The following is a 23,416-nucleotide window of genomic DNA, read 5'->3' on the forward strand; positions in this document are numbered from 1 at the left end:
CCGCCACCCCTGCCGCCCCAACACACACAATAGCTTAGAGAAGACAAGTTATTAAAGACTCTCCTGTTACAGTCTGGGGGTAAGTGACGCCGTGCTGGCACCGACTCTGCCACCCTCCACAGAAGGCTTCCAGTACATTCTGATTGTTGCTATTCTCAGCCAAGAAATTAAAAATAGAACTTCCCTATGACCCTGCCATTGCACTACTGGGTATTTACCCCAAAGATACAGATGTAGTGAAAAGAAGGGCCATCTGTACCCCCAATGTTTATAGCAGCAATGGCCACAATCGCCAAACTGTGGAAAGAACCAAGATGCCCTTCAACGGACGAATGGATAAGGAAGATGTGGTCCATATACACTATGGAGTATTATGCCTCCATCAGAAAGGATGAATACCCAACTTTTGTAGCAACATGGACGGGACTGGAAGAGATTATGCTGAGTGAAATAAGTCAAGCAGAAAGAGTCAATTATCATATGGTTTCACCTATTTGTGGAGCATAACAAATAGCATCGAGGACATGGGAAGTTAGAGAGGAGAAGGGAGTTGGGGGAAATTGGAAGGGGAGGTGAACCATGAGAGACTATGGACTCTGAAAAACAATCTGAGGGTTTTGAAGGGGTGGGGGGTGGGAGGTCGGGGTACCAGGTGGTGGGTATTATAGAGGGCACGGATTGCATGGAGCACTGGGTGTGGTGTAAAAATAATAAATACTTTTATGCTGAAAAAAAAAAAAAAAAAGTGGAGAAGATGGAGAGTCTGCTCCTGAGGGCAGGGCCTGTAAGGTGCAGAACTGGGTTGGGCTCACAGTCCAAGGGGCTGACACAATCATGTTGCCCACCCTCCTGCCGGGGAGACAGGAGTAAAGTGGCCAGCTGGGAGACCATGTGCCAAAACATGAGGGTGACACGTTCACTGAAAGGTGGAAGAAAGACCCAGAGAAAGGTGCCAATGGCAACAACTCTTTAGTTGTTAGCTTCCTCCGAGATGGTTTCCTTGAAGGGGGCAGTGGAGCCCCCTGGTGGCCATGGGGGCTGCTGCAGGTCGGGAGTAATTGGCTCCAGTCTCTCCCTCCCAAAGGCTCATCAGTCAAGAAAATTATAAGAGGGTGCCTGGGTGGCTCAGTTGGTTAAGCCACTGCCTTCAGCTCAGGTCATGATCCTGGGGTCCCAGGATTGAGTCCCACATTGGGCTCCTAGCTCTGCAGGGAGTCGGCTTTGCCCTCTGACCTTCTCCCTTCTCATGCTCTCTCTCATTCTTTCTCAAATAAATAAATTAATTTTAAAAATCTTTAAAAAAGAAAATTACAAGACAGGGTTTACTCTGTTACTGTTTAATGTCGAACAGGTGGAACAACATATAGGTCCACCAATAATTCAAGTTTTCAATCAGTCACGAAACACTGATGATATGCAACACTTGGCAGCATTTTGTGTGTGTGTGTATATATACAAACACATGTATATCAAGATGAAAAACACTGCTAAGTGAAAAAAGGCTCTTGAACTATATACACAAAAATGTCATGACATCCCACTTAGGATTAAAAAAATGCAATTACAGTTGACCCTTGAACATGAGTTTGAACTCATAAGCAGGTCCACTTATATATGGATTTTTTTTAAATTACAGAACTGTAAATGGATTTTCTCTTCCTTATGACTTAATTAACATTTCATTTTATCTAGCTTTATCATAAGAATATAATATATAATACACATTACAAGTCAATTACATGTTAATCAGATACTATGTTACTGGTAAGGCTTTTCTGGTCAACAGTAGTCTGTTAGCAAAGTTTTGAGGGGAGTCAAAAGTGATATGCAGATTTCTGACTGTGCTGGGATCAGCACCCATCCCCCCACCCCGTGTTGGTCAAGGGTCCGCTGCACATTCATGACAAACATGACTGTAAATGGGTAGGTGTGTTTCCAGAAGGACAAACAAGAAACTCAGCAACACCACTGGGAAGGGGGCTTCACATCGTGCACGGAAGAAAAAAGGGGAGGTGGGCATCAGGAGAACAAAGAATACAAAGCAACTTCTGATTTTTTACTATATTTCTGTGTTGAGTTTTTTTTTTTTTTAAATGACTGCATAGTTTCTCACTTAAAAATGCCCAGCACGTGTTCAAGTTAAAAAAATTAAATTGCCACTGGGTACACTGAGCATATAATATTTAGTATAACAATACATGTTAGGTATACGAAGAAATAAGAGCAGTCCGGAGGGCAGCAGGATTCCATAACCCCATAAGATGGGGGGTCAGCGACATCCCTCCTTCCGAGGATTGTCATGGTAACAGAATTCTAAAGCAGCAATGCTGGATACCAGGTGTGGCTTTGAACCAGGAACAGCAGTCTGTGAGAGCAAGCGCCGAAGGGGCAGGGTCGGCATCCGTCTGCCCAACCTCCTCCTTCAGCCCCCCAGTCTTAGGGGGAGGTACCATCCATCCCAACTGCAGGGGGGCAAAAGGGGCACACAGGCATGACGGGGCATGGTCCACGGGAAGCCGGGGTATGATGCCAGCTGATCTGGCCCCAGAGGCCGTGCCCGAAACTTTGGCTTTGCTCCTACACCAGAGGTCACCTTCAGAACTGAGGAAAAGGCAGCCCTCCCAAGCTAGCTTCCACTGTCACCCTGACAGGACACATGACTCAGGCCTCACTGTACTCGGGAGACCTCAGGTCATGGACCCCTGCCTTACAGTGGGTCCCGTGGGGTGGGGGGTACAGAGGAATGAGGAGTGAGGAGCTACACCCTGACAACTCGCTCAAAATGTGATTGCGCGGTACAGTAGTAGCCGGATTCGTAGAGACGGAAGGAAGGTAGAACCGTGCCTGCCAGGGCCTGGGGGAGGAGGGAACAGGCAGCGACGGTTGACGGGTTACAGTTCCACTGGGGATGACAAAAAGTTCTGGAGATCTGTTGCGCAACAACATGAATATACTTAAAACAACGGAACTATATGCTTAGAATGGGTTAGGACGGTGACTTCTTTGTTACGAGTGTTTTCCACAATTAAAAATTGTGTTAATAAAATGATTTTAATTTCCCAAAAGGAGTGTGTCACCGCATTGGGAGAGCTCCAGCTGGGGAAAGTGACCTCAAAGAGCAACTTACTCAAAATCCTGCTCTCACTGTAATTTAATGAAAGCTTTGAGAGCCTTCCCCAGAAAGAGAGGCAGTTGTGACAGAATTTTATTTTCACATGCATGTTTTTCTTCATTTTGAATAAACACAGCATTTAAGAGCTGCTATACTAGATATAGTCTTTTACCATATTTAAATATTCAGAAGTCATTCACATAACACTGTAACTGTAGCATAGGATTTAATAGAATAGCAAAATATCATATAAAAATAAATGAAAAGCTTCCATATCCCCACCGAAAGGACTTCACACACGTGCGTGCATGTGTATGGTAAGTGCTCCTCATAATCTCTTCATAGGTCTTCCCCTCCTTACTGCTCTGATCAGACCCCAGAGCCAACCCAGGCAGGACACTCAGGGGCAGCCTCTCCAGCCCTTTCTACTGACCGCTCAGGCAGGTGCCGCCAATGCGCAGGCCGGTTACAGCACAGAGACAACTTGGGCTGGAAAAATCATCTCCAGACAAGACATAATGGCCGCTGAGCTTGGTTTCTGGGTGTGGATTTTTCCAGCCCAGAATCACGCACTGTTTTCAAAATTGGGAACCTTGGGATATATGTCACTGGGCGAGAAGTTCAGAATCTCATCCAAGGGTGGGCCTTCATCCTCTGGAGCAATTTCGGACTCAAACATCTGCTGTAGCAGGGCGTCCACGGTCCTGTACTCTAGGACAAAGGAGAAAGGCAGGCACGTGGGGTTGCACATGCTGGGGTCGGAGGGAGCCGAGCCCAGCCCGAGCAGAGCTAGGCTTTCTGGAAGGATGGCCCCTGAGCCAAAGACAATGCTCTAAGCATGGCTAGCCAAGCAGTCTTTGAAAAAGAGGATGAGGAAGTCAGAAAAGAATCGCTCATCTCTGCTGCCCCAGACTCCATGGAGATCCGCAGCCATGGAAGGTTCTAGGGACCAAGGAGCAGATCTTCCCTGAAGGACAGAGGAGGGTGACACCTGGCAGGGGCGTCCTGCTCCTGCCACTGTTCCTGCCATCTATGCTGTGCTCCTCCTCCTGGGTTTAGGGCAGGCGCCCCGGCCAAAGCCCAAAGTGACCGTCGGGTTGCTCTGGGTTACTCGGCCAATATGGCGAATAAAGTAATTAAAGTTGGGAAGGGCTCCCATGCCCTGCACACGTAGTGAGGCCCTGGGGATACCATGGGAAGCAAAAAGACAGGGCCCAGCACACACGGAGCTGCAAGTCTGCAAGGAAGACTGATGGCGACCAAACCGTCACTCAATGACAAACGGCATGCGGCTGGCACGGCAGGTCAGGTTTGCATTCTGGAGACACCTCACCGGCTGCAGTGAGGAGCATGGGTCGGAAGAAGTTTTGCACTGGGTTAAAACTCACTTTTTGATGCAATTCTGAAGTACAATCCTTTTAAGGCCTTCCTTTTGTTGTCTCCATCATCCCCACTAAAGCCACTGTCCTTGGCGTCCGTGTTATCAACAAGCTTCCCATCGTGCATTTCTTCTCTTCAAGGAAGAACAGACACGAAACAGGGTCAGGTTCCTCAGCTGAGTCCCTCATGCGTCCTCCCAGCCATGGCCCTTCATCCCCATCCAGTCACATCCAGGGCTCTCCTCTGGTCAGTGAGGGTCCCTGAGAACCGGCACACAGGCCCACGCTGGACGCCACGGGGCACTGAGGGAGTGGATGTGGCCAGTCCTCTTCTGAAAGCCTGTGAGCGACACCAAGGGGAACACACTACTTACTCTTGGATTCCCACTCCGAGCTCTTGAATCTTCCTCTCAATGGCAGTTTCAACTTCACTTTTTTCTAAGGAGTATGCCACAAAAAACGCCTCCAGGATGAACGCTATGAAAATACTGAGAAAGAGTGAGAGGTAGAGGGTGTGAGCCGTGGTACAATGACATGAAATCCTTGTTCCAAAGAATGTCTGAGCCTAAATAAGACGGCAGCCCATTGTTGCCAAGACAATACAACGTGGAAGGGGGAAATAACAGACACAACACTTCTCAAGGATTGGACCCAATTTTCATTCATTTGGAGAAATCATTCTTCTTTTATAACCTATTTAAACAGTGAATATTAAAAAGAAAATATACTTTCTTTCTAGGGGAAGCTTAAGCCAAATAATTGTTGAGTTATTTCTCTGTGAATATCTCAAGTTTCCGCACAGCCTGGTGGGCTGAGCAAAGGCACAGAGGGACGACTTAGGGATGTCTGTCTACGAAGACATCCCAAGATGTACAGCTCAGCAATGCTTCCCTCCTGCCCCCGACTCGGGCCGGGATAACAAAGATAAAAAGCTCACTTTGCCCTCCTTGGGCATCTGCTTACATTCCAAGTGAAACTAAAGTCTCTCCCTGACTCTCCCAAACACACACACACAGGGGAGGTTGGACAGGCCCAGTAGTTCTCTGTAAGATCAATTGCCTTCACTTGGGGTTCCCTTCTGCACTCCCCCTCCAGCTAGTATGCGCCACACTGCTCAGTGGGGATCAAGGTTCAAAGGTTCAGGAAACTGACAGGAGAGGGGCAGAAATATCCCTGTCCCTGCTGGTCCCAGGGCTCCGGTAACCTCTGTAGGTGCCACCCAGAGAGGCGCTTCTCTCTTGCTCCTTCTACGTCTCCCGTTTAGGTTGGGTAAGGACAAGCAGGCCTGTCGGAGCTACCCACGGACTTTCTTCCCGTCCCCACCCTCAGCCAGGATTCTTGAGTCCTTCTGGAACCAAAGTCAGTACAGTGGTGGCTGGCCACTGCGGGCCTGGGTGCTGGGCTGTCCCCCCCCCAAAATGGCAGGCCCAAAGCTGTGAGAGGGGTATGACAACCAGAAAACCTCTCTGGAAGAGCAGTCCAGCCTTTCAGGGGACCCAGACTCAGGTCCCCTGAGGAACGAAGGAGCTAGAATCAGAGATACAGGACTATTCTATATTCCTATTTACAATCTTCTATTTTATAGATTATCTTATAATCTTTTATGCCTTTTTATGCCCTTTCCAGTGGTGGGATGTCACTGTGGCTCTCAAACCAACTGAGGCCTCTCTCGGAAGAGGGGCCAGGACAGAGCAGTTCCATCCTACCTGCAAAGACAGGGAGGGACCAGAGTGGGACAAATGGGGAACCGACTGGGAGGCTCTGAGAAGCCAGCAGATGGTTGGATTCCTGCAGAGGAGGAATGGTATGCTCGAGGGGTGCGGTCTGGGTGGGGAAGGGGAGAGACACTGGCCGGGGCGCCAGGGTCCTTCTGACCCAAACCCATTAGGAGACTGGGAGACGTGTACTCTGGTACAGATGTGCACTGGGAGACAGTGATAAACACAAGTGTGAAGGAGTCGGACTCCTCCCTTGCAGGCCCTCCCACAGCGCACACCAGGCGGCAGGAAGAAGGGGGAAGGGAGGAGACGTGGACTTGCCAACCCGGCCGGAGTCAACTCACTTAATGATGAGAATGACGACCACAACGTGGAAGCTGATGAAGTATAGCCTGGCCGCCTGGTGAGTCACGAGGGCAAAGCCGTCTGCGAGGAGTGCGCAGCTAAGGAACCCAGCCTTCGGGGAGCTCGGCAGGGTGCCCGGGGTGCTCCTGGAAGTCCCTCCGGGTGCCTCTCCCTCCCACCCCAGCCCAGCGAGCAGGCAGCCTGGGGTTGGGGGGGGGGGGCTCCCATGCCTTCATGGAAAGGATATTGTGCCACTGGTTAACCACCGTGAGCTCCATGAGCACGATGAACGAGGAGGCCAGGTCATTGAAGTTATTCTTGCAGTACCTGTCTCGGGCAAACGCGGAGTCTTTCAAGGCTGGGTTCCCACACATCAGAGCATCGGGGGTGGTGAAATTCTGGTCGAAGAACCGGACTTTGCCGTGGAATGCTTCCATCCCTATGATAGCGAACACGTAGTAGACCACCTGCAATGGGCAGCCCTGGTCAGCAGGGGGCGCACGGAGCTGCGGCGTCACAGCACGGGGCCAGGAGCCTGCAGAAGAGGCCCAAGGACTTCGGACAGAGGTGGGTCACGTGGGCAGAAAGGGGTGCTACTCTGATTCTGGGGTGGCTGCCCTCCCCAACCCAGGCCTGAGCGGTGTCAGGCTGGGGAAGGGTGGACGCCGAGGGACAGAGGACAGGGCCAGCCGGACCACACCACGACCCCTCCTGTGGGCTTACAGAGAGAAAAACGAAGCTGCTGGGCAAGTTAGTGGCTTAAATACTCAATATTAACAATGGTTGGTCTTCTAGGAAAACAATAATAAAGTTGTATCTTTACCCTGTTTTTTATAGGAAAATAAATTCCAAAAGTACCATAGGGTCAAATGTAAAAAACAATGAAGGAACTGGAAAACAAATTTTTTTGATTGGAAAAAGGCCCCACTAAGCATGATTATAAAAAAATAAAAGATTATAAGATAAACCATAAAATAAAAGATTATAAATTGAACAATAGAATTTATTTAAATTTTTATACAGCCCCCAAAATATACAACAAAAATCCTCTACATAGGGGGAAAAAAACACTTCAAAAAACAAAAAACAAAACAAGGGACAGAGAAGGAAAAGTAATTCCACTATAAACTACTTACCAACAGCCTATTTCCTTAATTGGCAAAACACTCTTGCAAATTGTATTTAAAAACGAACAGAAGAATGGACCAAGGATATGAACACGCAGTTTACCGAAACATAAAGGAAAGTGCCCAAAAGAACATGGGGAAGGCACTCCGCCTCGTGAAACACGACAGAAGCACAAGGCAGAGCAGCACAGTGCCATTCTGTCCCCTGTCCGACTGGAGGACCAGACAGTGATTCGCAAACCCCAGCTGCGAGGAGGGCAGAGGAACAGGCTGGGACACGCTGTCATTGGGGAAACACAGGGAACACACCTTCGAAAGGCCACGTGCCACCATCCACCCAAGGTCTGAACACATTTCCCCTTTGACCTCGCAGCGCAGTGCCGGGGGACACACCCGGTGGGAACAGAAGCGCTAAGATGCAGGTCCAACAACAGCCCTGCCCATGCCCCTTGTGATGGTGAAAAGGTGGGATCACCCAGTAGTCTGTCCATCAAGGGGCTGGTCGGATGTGTTCTGGAATCTTCCCTCCATGGAACACTTCTTTTTTTTTTAAGATTTTATTTATTTAAAAAATAAATAAAGAGAGAGAGAGAGCACAAGCAGGGGGAGCCGGCAGGCAGAAGGAGAGGGGAAGCAGGCTCCCCCCTGAGCAAGAAGCCCGCCGCAGGACCTGAGCCGAAGGCAGACACTTAACCGACTGAGCCAGCCAGGTGTCCCCATGGGACACCTTTAATCACAGCAGAGCTGACATGATGCGTGTGTCCTCCAGGATATATGACAAAGATATCAGGTGGAGGAAAGCCAGGCAACATTTTGTGTGGATTCTTCCATCTGACTAAAGAATAAACCAGACACATACAGACACATCTGGAATGTACTTGTCGTATACACAGAGATACTCAGAAAGAGTAACAAGAATCTTTTAATAATGGTTGTCTCTGGGAAAGACGCATGTGGGGGATGGAAATAGGACACCTGAAGTCAGCCTTCCATTGTTTGGTAGAATAGGATTTCTTACCATGATAACAGAAAAGTAAAGCAAGGACCCTGTGGCAGTGTGACCACGGGTATCTGAGCCCCCTCATTCACGGCGTGGGACCCCTCCTGAGTGGGAACCCCCAGCCCCCTCGCAGCCCGGGTGGCTGTGTTCTCACTGCTGGGGATCTGAGGGGCAGGCAGGTGTCAGCCACAATCTGAACAAAGGAGGATCTGAGGCCGGGGTGGGGGCAGACAGCCATGAGCCAGAAGGGGCCTACATCCCTGAGAAGCACCTGGTGGCCAGGCACACCCATCTGGACCGTGGGTGACGGACCACGACTGAGTAAGCCCACTGAAGTCCTGGTGTCCATCGCGTAGCCGTGAACCTTAGCTGGCATACACCCAGTGTTTCCAGACACTGGATATTTCTAAACAGGCCCACAAGACATCAGGGAGTCTCATTTACTTCATCTCCCTTTCTTTTCCTCACTTCAAAGAAGGCTTCCTGAGAATGAACATCCCACCACTTGTTCACACAGAATGGCCACAAGCGCGAGCCACTTACCAAGATGAGTCCACCAAACGTCAGTATCGTGGGACCAATATTAATTAAGGTGGTCACAATAAGCCGGAATCTAGGATGAAACAAAGTTTCTAGCACAAGACGGCAGAAGGGAAGCCATGGGGGAAAACCAACACCCCACCAGCAGGTTTGGCTCAATATCCCCTCCCCCCGGTCCTGGATCTGTTCTTTAGACACTGTCAGGAATGTGCCCTTTGAGCTGTGCACCACTGGGGAATTACTCAACCTCTCTGAGCTTCACTGTCATCGCTGGTGAACACAAAGTCATAAAGGTCCCTATCTATATCAAGGGTGGTGGGAGGAATTGCACAAGACAACAGTGGGCACACTTGGGGGAGCCTCGGTGGCCTCCAGAGCCACCATTCTGCAGCCACGCACAGCAGGCACAGTGACGGAAGGGGTCAGGGGGACAAAAGCAATCGATGGAACCCCTGCCCTCAGGGAGCCACCCTCTGAGTGCTCCTTGCCATCTTCGCAGGCTCCCCACCCCCACCACCACCCCAAGAGAGCCGGGTACTACATACAAGGAGCACTCGGGGCTTCTCATGGGGTGTGTTGATGAATCAGAGGCAGAAGTGCTTTCTGCCAGGCTATGGGGTGGGAACCCTGCGAGGGCATGTCACCCATCTTTACCTCTGAATGCTGACAATGACCCGTAGGAGCCGGAGGATCCTCAGAATCAAGACAATATCCAGCACCTGCTGACTGTTGTATTTGCTGGCTAGAAAGAAAATCCGCAGCCATGTGACGTTCTGTTTTGTGGGTGCCTCGGGCCTGTCCCTTCTATTCCAGGAGGTCTGAGGTCTGGGTTCAGGGGAGCAATGGGGCTTCACCTGCAGAGCCCGATGGGGGCTCCGAGCAGTGAGGAAGCAGGTGCTGAGTGAATGACTCATGCCGCCCTGGGTGTCCTCCCCAGCTCCGAGCTAGAGAGTCATGAGTCAGTGTAGACTTCAGACTGGCCTTAAGAAATGACTGTGGATCAGGTTCTACAGAACACATTTCTACAAGCCCTTCCTTCCCCAGTATCCCTTTCCTAGAGTCTTGTTAGGAAGCTGCACTATTGCGCTATTGAGCTCCCATCGGGATCAAATGCGATCTCTAATACACAGTTAAACACGAAGCCACCAGCCCTCTCTGAATGCATGGTCCCAGGAGGTGCCAAGAGCCCAGCACTGACCTGACTGAATGGTGGTGTTGGCCACAGTGGCCACCAGGGCGGCGACGATGATCAGCATGTCAAACCTAACAAATGAGAAGCAAAGTTGGTGAAGGCTCGAAGGAAAAGTGTCAAGTTCAGGATACAACCCACCCCGAGAAAACTTGGAATCCAGTATCTTACGCAAAGCAATGAACCAGCCATGAAACTGATTTCTGTAACTTTTAGAACAGCGGAGACAAAGAAAGAAACGCTGCTTCTGAAAAATCCAATGATCATTTACTGGCTGCTCCAATGAACCCCCCAAGGGGATTTGTAGCAATCACCCAATTCTTACCACTTTGTCTTCCAAAGTAACTAGATCCTTGCAAGGATACTTTGGCACAGTTTCAGAATATAGAGTATAATCTTTCTTGGTATTAATTTTACTAAGTGCTTTGTAACTTTTTAATTAAAAGGGGTAATATCCATCATAGCATTACTTTTCTTTCTGACAACAGTGCCAAAGCACTGACAAGACTGGCTAGTTCCTTTCTGGCCACACGTGCATCCTAGAGAGCTTCCTGGCACCAAGAGCAATGATCACAGAGATCCAACTCTGGTAAGACAGGTGTGTGTGTGCCTTATGTCTCTGCGTCCTGCAATTCCTAACACACAATGGCATCTGAGATGTTCTGCAGCACGGGGGCGATGGTTCCAGACTAGGAGGTCCCTAGCCTGGAGAAGAATGAGACCCCAGGTGACACATCCCATGTGGGGAAGAGCTTGTTAACAATCTCATTGTCCAGGCAGACACATGCCACAATTTTTGATAAAAAGACTAGGGAATGGGCCAAGGGAGCTTGGAAGGGCCTCCTTGGGTATAATGCTCTAAGATCCTTCCCAAACCCAGGATGCCACGATCTGTGATTCTAATTTTAACGGAAGTTCGTTCAAACTGACCTCATAAAATAACAGCTTCGTCTGTCCCAGATGTTCCCACACCCCCAAAATTGCATGATAAGATGCCCCAAAACTAGGCATCTGGAGCTTGGGGAAACTATGAGATTCCCCAAACAGACAGAAAACCCCCACTCTCTGCCCACAGCCCCAGAACACACGTGCTCACCAGTTCCAGAACTGTTTCTTGCCAAAATAGGCTCTGGGCTCATACGTGTACAGTTTCAGAAGAATTTCAATAATATAGAGAGAAAGGAAAAGCCACTCTGCGTAGGAAATGAAGGGGTTTTTCTCATCCAGGGCGATGAAAATGGCATTTATTAGAATGATGATATCATAAACCCAGACAAAAATCCTGCCATGAGGGAAAAAGAAGAGACTTTATCATCCCACGTTTCAGTGAAGGGAGCACGTTCAGAGGCTTTTACGGGCTACTTTGTTCCCGACAATGTGATGACTAGGAGATACCCCCAACCCCCATCCCAACACATATACACACATGCACACTCGTGACTCAAGTTAGTAAAGGTTCCAGCATGGCCAAGGTCCTGAAATTCACCTGCTTCCCCCTAATGCTGGTGCAATCCTTCGGTCACGGAGAAAATGAAGACTCAGTGACCAGGGGTGGGGGTAGGGAATAGAGGCCTGGTTTTCTCAGGTACCCCTTTGGGGGCATGGTACCTGGGTCAGACAAAAGCTTAGGCAGAAATGGGGCTAGGAGAAGGTTTAGGGCTTAGCAAGGGATCATGACACCTCTTCTACTTGTCCCCAGAAAATTAACATCCTTCACTAAGAAAGCTTCTGAAAACCTCTTCACCCCTAATGCACACAAGCCTTCCCCGGGACTGACATATCCATCTTCCTCACCGAGTCCGGGGTGGGATGGGTGAAAAACGATCAGAGCTGGACTCTGACCCAACTTTGCAATTACAGAGCAGGTTGCTCTGCTCATGTACCTGTCCTCTGTGCTCCAGAGAACCCCGGGTGAACCCTGGGCATGGCCTCGGGAAGACAGGAGGGGCTCCTACCCCACTGCTCTCTGTGAGGCTGTAGGCTAGGACCTTGGATGCCACACATGGACACACAAACATCCAGCACGTGAAACACATCACAAATTTAAGGCTAGGATCAATGGGAAGAAACCTCGACGTAAAGGGCTTTGGTAACTGTCGAACATGGGCAGCCCCCTCCGGTGTGCCCGCACCACAGGCTGAGCCACCTTCCGGGGTTTCTGAACCATTCTCTTCCGTGAAACGCTAAATTCAAGGACGGCAGGGGAATGAGCCACAATGACAGGGGCACTCCAGGCCACGCATACAAAACCTAAGATCTCCAACCAGAATGAATGATTTTTTTCTGGAGTCCACTTACTTGAGACTAAGACAATTAATTGGCTTTCTTCACGACCATTTTTTAACCATTGACGTTACAAAATCAGAGTGCCATACGTGAAAGCAACTTCCTAAGGACATGGGTGGGGCTGGAACTTGCTAATTTCGGAGAGTACTTAGCTTCTCGCGCTCAGAGAGCACATCCAGTCTTTGGCCCCTTGAGCATCTTAGGAAACAGGGCAGAAGGAAACATAATCGAGAAGCCTGTCCTTTCGGTTAAGGTCACACAAAGCATGTCCAGAACCCTTTACAGGCTTCCCTAAGAAACCAAAAGCAGCAAGCAAGGGGCTGATTTACAGCTTCAATAATGAAATACATTCAGTCCAGGCAGCATGGGCAAACTCCTCTATGTTTAAAGCAACTTGAGAAAAACTGCCCCCATCTCACTTGCCTGTGCCGAACCATCCTCTGGATCAGGAGGCTTACGGACGACTGGTAAACCCACGGCATCCACTCTTCCAGCGGGTGTCTCTTGATGTTCACGGTGACCACATGAATGTTGAGGAGGTCAGCCAAGCGTAGAAAGTTCATTTTGTCTGCAATGTAAAAAAAAAAAATTGATCCCCAGTACATAGCCACTGTGACACTAAGGTTCAAAGACTGATGTCAATTCAGCGCACTCTTGTTTCTGCATTTCCCAGATGAAGATCTGAAGCTTCAAAGGGTGAACACCCAAGGTCAAGGAGCCAGCAAATGGCAGAGCCCCCCACCTGTCCTCATTCAGACCTATAGCTGACCCAAGACCGCCAACCGTGGCATGTGATTTTGCTGGTTCACAGATGCTGCTCCCTCACCCCTGCCTTCCACCTACTTTCTGCCTCACATGCGCCACCCCTGCTTTCAGTGTCTGCCTGACTTAACTTTCCAGCCTCAACTCTACCAAGCTTCCAAGCTGGGTGTAATCCACACCCTTCCTCAAGCCCCTATCTTCTTCTCTGCACCCCCTCCTTCCCTGCCCCTTCTCAGAGATTCACTCAGACCCACAGCTTCCACAGCAAGTTGGCCTGCCAGCTAGACCAAAGTTCACTGAGCACTTTCTTGACAAGCCTGGCCCCATGCAACTACCAAGCTAGTATTCTCCAGACCCACCCACTGCCCAGGGTCCCTACCCCGTGCACCTCTCCCCAACCAGACAGGATGGATGCTGACCACGAGTCAACCCTGCTTGTGCATGGACTTCCTGCTCCATACAACTGAATGAATTTCACCTCAATGGATGGAATCGGAATGTTTAAAGGACATTGCTGTTTCCCACAAAGTCCTTCTTACAATGTTTCTCCAAGTTTTCTTTGAAAACTAAGTTGAAGTTTAGAAATGAAGTTGACGTTTGGAAAATTTAAAGAAATCGCCAATGCAGAGCGGGTCTAGCCAGAACAACCGGCAAAGGATGGAGTGGGCATTTTTTACGCCATGCAGGGCTTCTCATTCCGAGGGCCTGGTGGATATCCATGGCTCCGTTCCAGTTTTCAGGAGCAAACAACAATGAATGATGGCTCTACTACAGCATGGGCTGTGCGAGAAAGATGCCATCAACAGATGCCCCGGCAAAGAACAAGCCTCAGGCCTGGCAGAAGTGTGGCCTCCTCCAAGGGAGGAACCTGAATCAGACACAGCCTTGAGTGATGTCACACACTTATATTGCTATCTTCCCTAATGGTGGTAATGGTCCTAAGAACATTCTGGAAAAACATGAGGCTTCTCGCTTCTGGAGGAGTTACCAAGTCAACCAGGTGCCATGTTTCCTTTGCCATGGCTATTCTTGGTCAGCGTGAAAACATTCTACAGCACAGCAGGTTTGGGCCATGCCTCATTCTCAGGTTCCTCTGTTCCCTTTTGTCACTGACCAGCCTCCTTAGGTACCTCTTACAGGCCTCACCCTGTGCAAGGTCACTACCCACATTCAGAAAAGAACCTCTGCAGATGGGCAGAGGTGGTGGTGGTGTTTGGTACCCAGATCTTCTCTGGCACTCTCTAGAAAGTTGTGTGGTGGCCTCAAAGAACCCCTCCTTCCTCTTGCTCATGGAATTCATGGAGGGATACATCCAAATGAGTAGGGGAGCCAGGAAACTCGGGTCTGGTATGCTCCGTATTTATCCTGCACAGCTGAATGGCATCGTTTAAGACCTACCCTGCTTACAGCCCAGAACATGGAAGGAGCTGACAAGACAAAGAAATGCAATTCATCCTCCCACTTTGGAAATGACTGTCAAAAGTCAGACTGACCTCATCAACAAAGAATTCATATGAGTATGTCCTAGGGACCATGTGTATCTTTTCTGGATGAGGAGACACCCAAGTATATGGCGCTCCCCATGCCTGCCAGACAGAGACAAAGATGACTAAAAGCCCCCATCCCTAGGTTTGGAACATCTCAGCTTTTACTACCAATCCTGGAATTCACTTTACAGAAGGAACTGCAAAGAAAGCTTGTAAGACCCTAAATATTCATCAGCACCTTCAGAGTCGCAATCACCTAGAAGCAGCAGAGGTACTAAACAATCAAAGAAGAATTCTCAAAAACAGAGGGGCTGAAATCTGGGAACGCCTAGGCTAGAGTGACCAGTCCTGCCACCCCGGTTTTTGGGGTGGGACATCCAAGGGGACCCAAGTCCTGACCCTCTCCTCTAAGTGCTAGAGCAGTGGTCCTCGAAGAGTGGTCCCTGGGCCACTGCTGGGCCTGTCCTTGTGTTCCCCACCCTCCATGGGATAAATGCTCAATACAGAAACTTATAGAACAATGGCCAGGATCATGTCCGCTGACTCTAATAATGAAAAAATGGGACTTGGATTTTACACTTTTTCATTTCATTTCCCCAAGGATTGATTTTTGCTGCACTTCACCAAAGTGTCACCAAAATGACTGGTGGGACCTTCAGCAGCTTCACAACACACAGCTTAGGAAGCACGGTGCTCAGGGGTGGCCCAGGGCACCAGCGGCCCTTCCCCAACATCCACACAACTCTAATCCTGAGACGCTGAATGGCCCAGGGAACCCCTGCCCGTCCCTAATGGGGGACACCAAGGCAATTATCCAGGCTCTAAGAGTCCTGGCTCCTGACTCGACCTTCAGAGCCATGGCAGGGAGCGGGGTGGCTGAGGAGACTTGCTTGGGGCTCACGGGAAGTTGCACGTCAGATCCTGCTCATTCAAGAGGAGAAAGGCCCTCTTCCATCCTGGATCCCAAACTCTCACTGGAAGACATGAGCTCTGCCCATTTAGCAGTATCTTACTGTACATCTCTCTCTCTGTTCTCTCTCTTCGAGTAAGTTCTAGAGACTCGCTGTCATCTCCTTCTCCCATCTGCATGGAATCCTCCTAAGGCCCACAGCTCTGCGGACTTGTTTGAGGGTCCTTGTCTCAGGTAAATTTACATCCGGTTGGAGGAATCCCTTCCCTTTTGGTATGTTTCCATCTAGACTCTTCTGGAAACGGATGACGTGAGGGTGTTCTAGAGTTTGGGATATATTTTAGTCACCTCACATCCTGTCACCACAATTTCCCGTTACGTGACTACCAGATTCTGGGGCGGTTTAGCCCAGTGACAAAAAGCACAGGCATTGGAGTCAGATGGCCTTCACCGCTTTGCAGCTGCTCAGCCGTGGGCAAACTCCCTAACCTCTTCCAGTCTCACTTTCCATACCAACAAACAAGGACGACAACCATCCCCACCTCAGTGATCGCGTACCTGCCACATGCAGAAAACAGTCGGGACAGCGGCTCACGCCTGACACACATAGAGCAGATGGGAAGTGCTATTCGTAATAACGACCAGCCACGAGTGCCTGAACTTTAGGTTACTTTCAACTTTTTGCTTTTGAAGACTGAATGTGACGTAGATGCTCTCCCTAAAGCATGGTCAGCAGTGGAATGACCGGGACTGGGTAAGGGCTTAAAGTCTCTTTACATGTTGAAACTCGCATGGGGATGGCCCAGTCAGAACACAGCGTGAAGCCCCGAATCCCACTGGACTGTTCCCAGCAGAGGTGCCCACCTATATTTTTATTTGCAAATTTTAGAAAATTTAAAAAAAAAAAGAACAGTTTACTGTTTTACGAATTGCTTTTGGGAGCCACCCACTTTGGAAAGTACAGCGAAGAGGAATGTCAGAGGCCAAGGCTTCTTACCCACGTAGCCCTTCTGTCCCTCATCGGAGATCCTCAAAAGGAGCTCCAGGTGGGGACTGCTGATGTGTGGCATCACAGTCCTGGCCAGCCGCCTCCACCGGGCCTCCATCACCACAAATTCTGTGCCCACCTTGACCTTCAGAATGTTGAAAGCCTCCATCATTTTGTGACGTTTCAGGTACGCCAGCTTGCGAATCTCGTTCTTTAAAAAACAGAATTGTGGTCTTTAAAAGAAAGACTCAAGAAAGTCTTGTTTTTTTCCCCTAGATGAGTCAAGATAATTGACGAGCCAAAGAGAAGGCACCGATGGGTCTATTACTAGGCAAGGTCTGTAATCCCTCCCCAGCCGCAGGTCCACGAAGCTAACCCGTCCACATAAAGGAAACTCATCTTACCAAGTCTATGGGAGGGAGCGCGTGAAGGATAATCTGTGTGGTGAGAAACAGAACAGCAGGAGGCAGACTGGTCCCAACTCCACTCTGCCCAGGAGGAAGGGAGATTCCAGAAAGGAAGGAAATCGGGTGTGCTGCTGAGATACGGGGAGACCCCGAGAAGGGAGAAGACAGAGCTACCATTAAGTCAATCAAGAAAGAGAAGGGGAGGGGGAGAAAAGTCAGGGAAGTGAAACTTGGCTAGAAGTGATCCGGAAGGAAGAGGTCGAGAGCAGGAAGGACAGCTGAGCCTGCCTGGAGCTGCCATCTGGCCGTGGCGCAGGGAATCTTCCAGGGACAGTAGGCTGGACAGGCCTCCTCGGGTTACAGTCACCTGAAGGCCACTCCTGCTGTTCCCTGTAACCCCGTTACCCAATAACATCATCACTTCATTGATTACATGGCTAGGCTGTAAATTCTTAAGGGGTGTGGGCTGTGTCTTCATTGTCTTTGACTTCTCAACACTTGGACGGGTGCTGGGTGCTAAAGCACATTTAAGATGTTTGCTGACTAATCCCTGTTGCAGAGGATGACCCAAAGAAACACTGCGTTGGGACTGGGGAGCTACAGCAACAGTTCTGTCCAGTAGTGACAAAGGGGAGGCATGCCAGGCTCTTTAGGACAGCCTCTTTCCACCCAGAGGGAGGAAGTCAGAGTAGGAGGGTCTCTGAGACCTGGCCTCTGGGGCAGGGCCAGCTCAAGTCTCCACAGTGCAGAGACTCCGCAGGACCGGGACAGAACAGACACCTTCCAAGGCCATTTGGGCCAAATCTCAGACTCAGCCCCACCACCTGCTTGCTTCTCCTTAGCCACAAATCTTGAAATTCTCCCTGATTTTCTTCTTGTTCCCTGGTACCCCATCTCTATGCAATGAAAAATTCAGAACAGAACCAAAACGATCAAGAACTAGAAGGCAATGTCTTCCCTTAAGGAAAGCCTCTCTGTGCAGCTAGTTTTACAAGATGAGAAAACAACCAAGCAGAGATGTGTACGGTGGGGGTGGGGTGGGGGAGGTGATGCAGCTGAGGCATCCCAGTGGGTGCTGGGTTGGACTTAAAGCAGCCTCCAGGGGCGCCTGGGTGGCTCAGTGGTTTAAGCCTTTGCCTTCAGCTCAGGTCATGATCTTAGGGTCCTGGGATCGAGCCCCACATCGGGCTCTCTGCTCAGCGGGGAGCCTGCTTCCCCCCCCCTCTGCCTGCCTTCTGCCTACTTGTGATCTCTCTCTGTCTGTCAAATAAATAAATAAATAAAAATCTTAAAAAAATAAATAAAATTAAATTAAAAATAAGCAGCCTGCACCCTGAGCAGTCAGAACCCTCTGCCCACCCAACACCTCCGGGAATTCTCCACACATAAATCAAATAGGCAGGTACCCAGGCAGAAACTATTGGCTTGAAGAAGTTTCTGCTTCTGCCGGAGAGCAGAAAAGGAGTTGGGGGCTTGGGGAATATCCCCAGCTTTCATTCTTACACAAAACATTTCAAGGAGCCATGAACAACTTCAAGCCTGAAGAGCAAGGAGCAAAGCAAGGGCTGCCGCTGCCCACAGTGTCCAGATGCACTGTCAGAGCCATGGCAAAGACCGCTAAGGAACCGCCCCACCTAGCAGAACAGAGCAAGACACCACAGAAGTCTTCAGATCGGCTGGAGCAAAAAGAAAAAGGACACTTTCAAGTACAAAGTAAATGTGTTCGCCAGTGGATCCAGCCCAGATGCCCAGCCCCCTGCCACCACCCTCCTGCCGCTCACGCATGGTACCTTCAAGTGCTTCCTATAATTGTTGTAGACCACAGCCAGAAAGACGGACATGAAGATGTAGGTATTGATGATGATGTAGGTTATGAAGTACAGAGAATACCACCAATTGAAGTTATAGGCAGGCATCCTAGAAGGAAAGAATCACGTGGCATGGTTTTTCATAGCCTTGGCCCCCAGCGCACAAAAGGCCTGCCTCGGGCACTATCCACATACACATGGTGCAGCAAGTCCTTCTCCCTCTCTCACTGTCCCCCAGATGGCGTAGTGCTGTGCCATGAGACTGCAGAGCCATCGCCCCCCTAACACTAAAAAGCCGGTTCCAAGCTTGCCTTCTTGATTTCTTAGTGCCTTAATGAGACGGCAACTAGGACTTGGGAGATCCCCCAAGCCCATTCCCTCCCTTCACAATGAGAAAATTGAAGCCTAAAAAGGCAACCGACTTGCCCAGAACCAAGGAAGGAATCAAAGTGTGGCTTAGGCTTATATTTAAGGCTCTTCCGGACACCAGGATGCCTTGCTGGCAGGCCAGGTAATTTTCTAGCCACCCTAGGACATGAGAAGGAAACGGAACCCTTAACAATGGCACCAGGGCGAGAGGCATAAATCAGGATGTGTGCTCACTCCACCTTTAATGGAAATTGGATTTCATACATTTCATACAGGGAGTTGGGGGGAGCACGGCCGGCCACCCAGGATCTGAGGAAAGATCCAAGAGGACGCACGGAGGGCCAGAACTGCGCCTCGCCACGAGTGTCTGAGCCAGACCCAAGAGTGAGCAACAACCCAGAGCAAGTCAATGTCACGAGCACACACAGAACTAGATGACAGAAAGCCTTCCCCTGCCCCGACGCAGTATGGCCTGAGGTGGGATTGACATTTCCAGTTAGAGCCCCGTCCATGCCCTGGCCCCCAAGAGATGTCTACTCAGCGTAGCACTGTTTAACAATTTTACTTCCACAAACAAGGTTAATCCATAATACAAAGGACATTAGGGGGGTGGGGAAACCACCACAGGATGTTTTCTTCCTAAGAAAATTCCACATGTGTGGAGAATTGGCATTGTGAGGGGGAAGGCACCAACTACTAATCTTTACGTTTCTTTCCTGTTTCATTTAACCAGAAAAGCACATCGATGTTTAGGAGAACAAGCCATGATTCCTTTATAAACACGACTTAGTGTTTAGATTCAAGACTCAAAAAAGTCCCAGAATAGAAAGCAAGCTCCAATAGTTAAGACTGGTATCTCAAGAGATGTCTCCTGTTGCTTTCAGTTTAAAAAAAAAAAAAAATCACTTCAATTTAGTTTTAAATAGAGAGAGGGTAGGCTATCATCAGTGCAAACGTTTTACATTCTTCAAAAATTTTTACGATGAACATGAATAAATAGACAATCACTATTTCTCCTGTCTCAGCCCTGCTGGTGTCAGGAGACAGCCGCCTTTAACAAAGTGAATTCCATCATGGTAACAGGTGCCCAGGAACGTGAGTCAAGATGAACGTACATGACATCGGGACTGTTGGCAGTAGTGACCAGCACGTAGAGTTCAAATGCTATCTCCAGGATATTTGTGAAGTAGGGCAAGCCTTCCACTGTTCGAAGACCCCTAAAAAGGAACCAAAAACACAAAGTGAGAAACTCACACACATAAATAAATCTGTGGTTTTTTATATACTCTACCCCTGGAGTGTCTGAACTAGGAAGATGGCACCTGGTGACAGATTCTGCCACCAACGGGCTGAAACCAAACAGAGGAGAATTCACAGACAGAAGTTTCCAGAACAGTGTGCTCACCGATCCCCAAAAAGCTTCAAGGCCATAAGGGAGAATATCATCACACTGAACATGAATAAGAGGAAGACGTAGAGAATGTCAGGCAGAGTGTTCCGGATGCTTCTGAAAGTTCTTCGGATCTGTAAGGACAAAATTTAATTTCATTTACATGAAAATCAGCTCATTTTCTGCAAAAACAAAAACGAAACCCTTGCGTTATCCTAAGGAATATCCTTACCTGACGACTTTCAGGGAAGTTAATTAGGAAGACTGGCCTTAAGGCCCTTGACCATCGAACGCTGTGGATATTAACAGCTTCCAGGGAACCATAGATAATCAAATCGATCAAGGTCAGCTGTGAGAGACAAGGGACAAAACTGTCAGTGTCACCCTGCTAGAGGACACACATAGGAAGTGACAGTGTGGAACCCACGGACCCCTCCCGGATTTAGAAATATTTCTAAAAATAAGAAAAGTACAGAGATAGAGTCTCCATATTCTGAGGGTTCAGCAAATGGGTAAAGGGAAATCACAACAAATATTTCGAGCAAGGCAAGAAGAGACCTGGGCATTCCAGGCAAACGAGCCATCACAGGTTGAGGAGGAGGTAGTGGCAGGTTTGTGGGGCAGCAGGCAACTTGGGCCAGCCAGAGTGAAGAGGGCCCCGTGAAACACGTTTGCAGGACTGAGGGCACTGTGTAGTCTGTGGAGCTCACAGACATCTTGGAGCAAGGGAAGGAAGTGATGGGAGATGCACTTCCAGGGAATTAATCCAGCGGCAGCATCTAAAATGCACGTTAAAAAAATAAATAAATAAATAAAAATAAAATGCACGTTATCGGGTGGGGATCTGAGGTTGAGGTGACTGTGGCAGCTCCTGAAAGAGGTGACCAGGGCCTGGACCTTGTTGTGGGAACAGAATGGCATGCAACAAAGAGACAGAGCATGGTCACATTAGACACTACTGCAATAGTCCAAGCGGGGAGAATGGAAACAGGTCAAGAGGCTTCCTGAGGGGCTCTGGGGAAGCCGGATGCAAGAAAGAAGAGAGAATCTTGACTAAGAGGACTAGGAACTGGGTGTTGGGACTTAAGGCACCACCCACAAACAAACAGCTAGGGGAGCGGTGGGGCAGAGGGTGTCGTCTCATCATGTTTGTGTTAACACACAGACATAGAAACTGCTAGCGAGCAGTTGGCCGCAGACAAAAGAAACTCGGAGGGGAAACCCATATCAGCTACAGTATGGGGACCCCTATCTACCACTGCTTGTGGAAGTTCTGGCTTGGAGGTGTGCAGACTGAGCCGCAGGTTAATCAGAACCTCTGTTCTGCTCTTCTGCTGACTATGAAGTACTTTTATCACTGAAGGGGCCTCTCTGGGCATAACCACTTAGCATATACCCTCCCGATCTCTCTGTGAATGTCATACACATTCTTTCCTTTTTCTTTTTAACAAAGATGAGCTCCAGCTCTATTGTAACTTGTTCTTTTGACTTAATGAATGAGTAGCACCTCCCCTTGGTAATAGACACAAACACTACTTTAACACTATTTCAAAAGGCTGAGTGGAGGGGCCACATTTTATATAACATGTATCTACTGTCAGGAAATCAAATTGTTTCCAATGTTTCAGTATTATGAACAGTTCAGCCATAACCAATCTTAGGGCTAAAATCTTTGAACACATCCTTCTTTCCTAAAGATAAATTCCCAGGAATGGAACTCCAGGGTTTTGAAAGGAACTTGCAGAAAGACAGCTTATTTGTCCCGCCAGTGGGGTAGAAGGTTCTTTTTCCTCTCAATCTTGCTAACACTGTTTCATAGGCGAACACATATTTTATTGTTTTAATATATATATATATGTGTGTGTGTGTATATATATATTTAAATTAGAGAAAGGACATGTTTTTTCTTAGCTACCATTATTTTTCTTCTGTGAGATGCCTTCACCTATTTTTGGCACTACTGGAGTTTGTCTTTATTTTTTTCCTCCTTTTAATTTGGAAGAGCTCTCATTATGCTAAAATACAGCACTCTCACCATCATATTTTGCCTTTTCTGTTCTTTAGTTGGGGTTCGCATTTGTCTCATGCAAACGGGGTTTGCTGTGCCTAAGTCTGTCACTGTTGCTTTAACCAGGTCTGTTCGCTTCATAGTTTCTGCCTTTGACCACAAACCCCTCAGGGCACGATCATAAGCACTCACCGCTATGGTTACCATGATGCAGATGTTTTTCGTATCCTTCCAGAAAACCATCTGAGGGGTGACTTTCGCAAAATGTACAAGTCTCCCGAAGAACGCAGTCAGGCAGAGTACTTCTGCTATTGAGGTAGCCTGCACACAGAAAACAGATACTAAACAGAGCCCCCCACCCCTGCCACTTGGAAATTCAGCATTTGCCCTCTTGTAACCGCCCCACTCCCCAAGTGCCCTTGATGCGACCCTCTGAGAATTACTGATGTCCCTTAATTTCTTTGCCAGTTGCAACCAAATTCTTTGCGGGTGGGGATGATATCTTCTTCCTACAAGGAAATCTGTCCTCAAGCCATGAATCCCATGACCCAACAGGCAGGGCTTCCTGGGAGGGGCTGAATCAGCGGGCAG

At 48.9% G+C, this 23,416-nt stretch overlaps 1 protein-coding gene across 2 annotated transcripts in view; it reads right to left on the reverse strand.

Moving 5' to 3' along the window:
* Positions 1 to 1,321: 1,321 nt before the first annotated feature.
* The window catches only part of LOC122915104 (two pore calcium channel protein 1-like), a 54,893-nt gene continuing 32,798 nt past the window's right edge, over positions 1,322 to 23,416 (reverse strand). For both annotated transcript variants that reach the window (XM_044261641.1, XM_044261639.1), the window contains 16 exons: positions 23,018 to 23,146; positions 21,050 to 21,166; positions 20,833 to 20,951; positions 20,543 to 20,644; positions 19,041 to 19,167; positions 16,853 to 17,054; positions 13,120 to 13,264; positions 11,507 to 11,692; positions 10,420 to 10,484; positions 9,876 to 9,963; positions 9,225 to 9,294; positions 6,802 to 7,021; positions 6,554 to 6,644; positions 4,866 to 4,979; positions 4,501 to 4,625; positions 1,322 to 3,823 (listed from right to left, as the gene is read on the reverse strand). In XM_044261641.1, coding sequence (XP_044117576.1) covers positions 3,678 to 3,823; positions 4,501 to 4,625; positions 4,866 to 4,979; positions 6,554 to 6,644; positions 6,802 to 7,021; positions 9,225 to 9,294; positions 9,876 to 9,963; positions 10,420 to 10,484; positions 11,507 to 11,692; positions 13,120 to 13,264; positions 16,853 to 17,054; positions 19,041 to 19,167; positions 20,543 to 20,644; positions 20,833 to 20,951; positions 21,050 to 21,166; positions 23,018 to 23,146 — 2,046 coding nt within the window. In that variant the 3' untranslated portion in view covers positions 1,322 to 3,677. The remainder of the gene's footprint in view (positions 3,824 to 4,500; positions 4,626 to 4,865; positions 4,980 to 6,553; positions 6,645 to 6,801; positions 7,022 to 9,224; positions 9,295 to 9,875; positions 9,964 to 10,419; positions 10,485 to 11,506; positions 11,693 to 13,119; positions 13,265 to 16,852; positions 17,055 to 19,040; positions 19,168 to 20,542; positions 20,645 to 20,832; positions 20,952 to 21,049; positions 21,167 to 23,017; positions 23,147 to 23,416) is intronic.

The sequence above is a fragment of the Neovison vison genome, chromosome 8 (genome assembly GCF_020171115.1).
Source record: "Neovison vison isolate M4711 chromosome 8, ASM_NN_V1, whole genome shotgun sequence".
In the NCBI taxonomy this organism is placed as follows: domain Eukaryota; kingdom Metazoa; phylum Chordata; class Mammalia; order Carnivora; family Mustelidae; genus Neogale; species Neogale vison.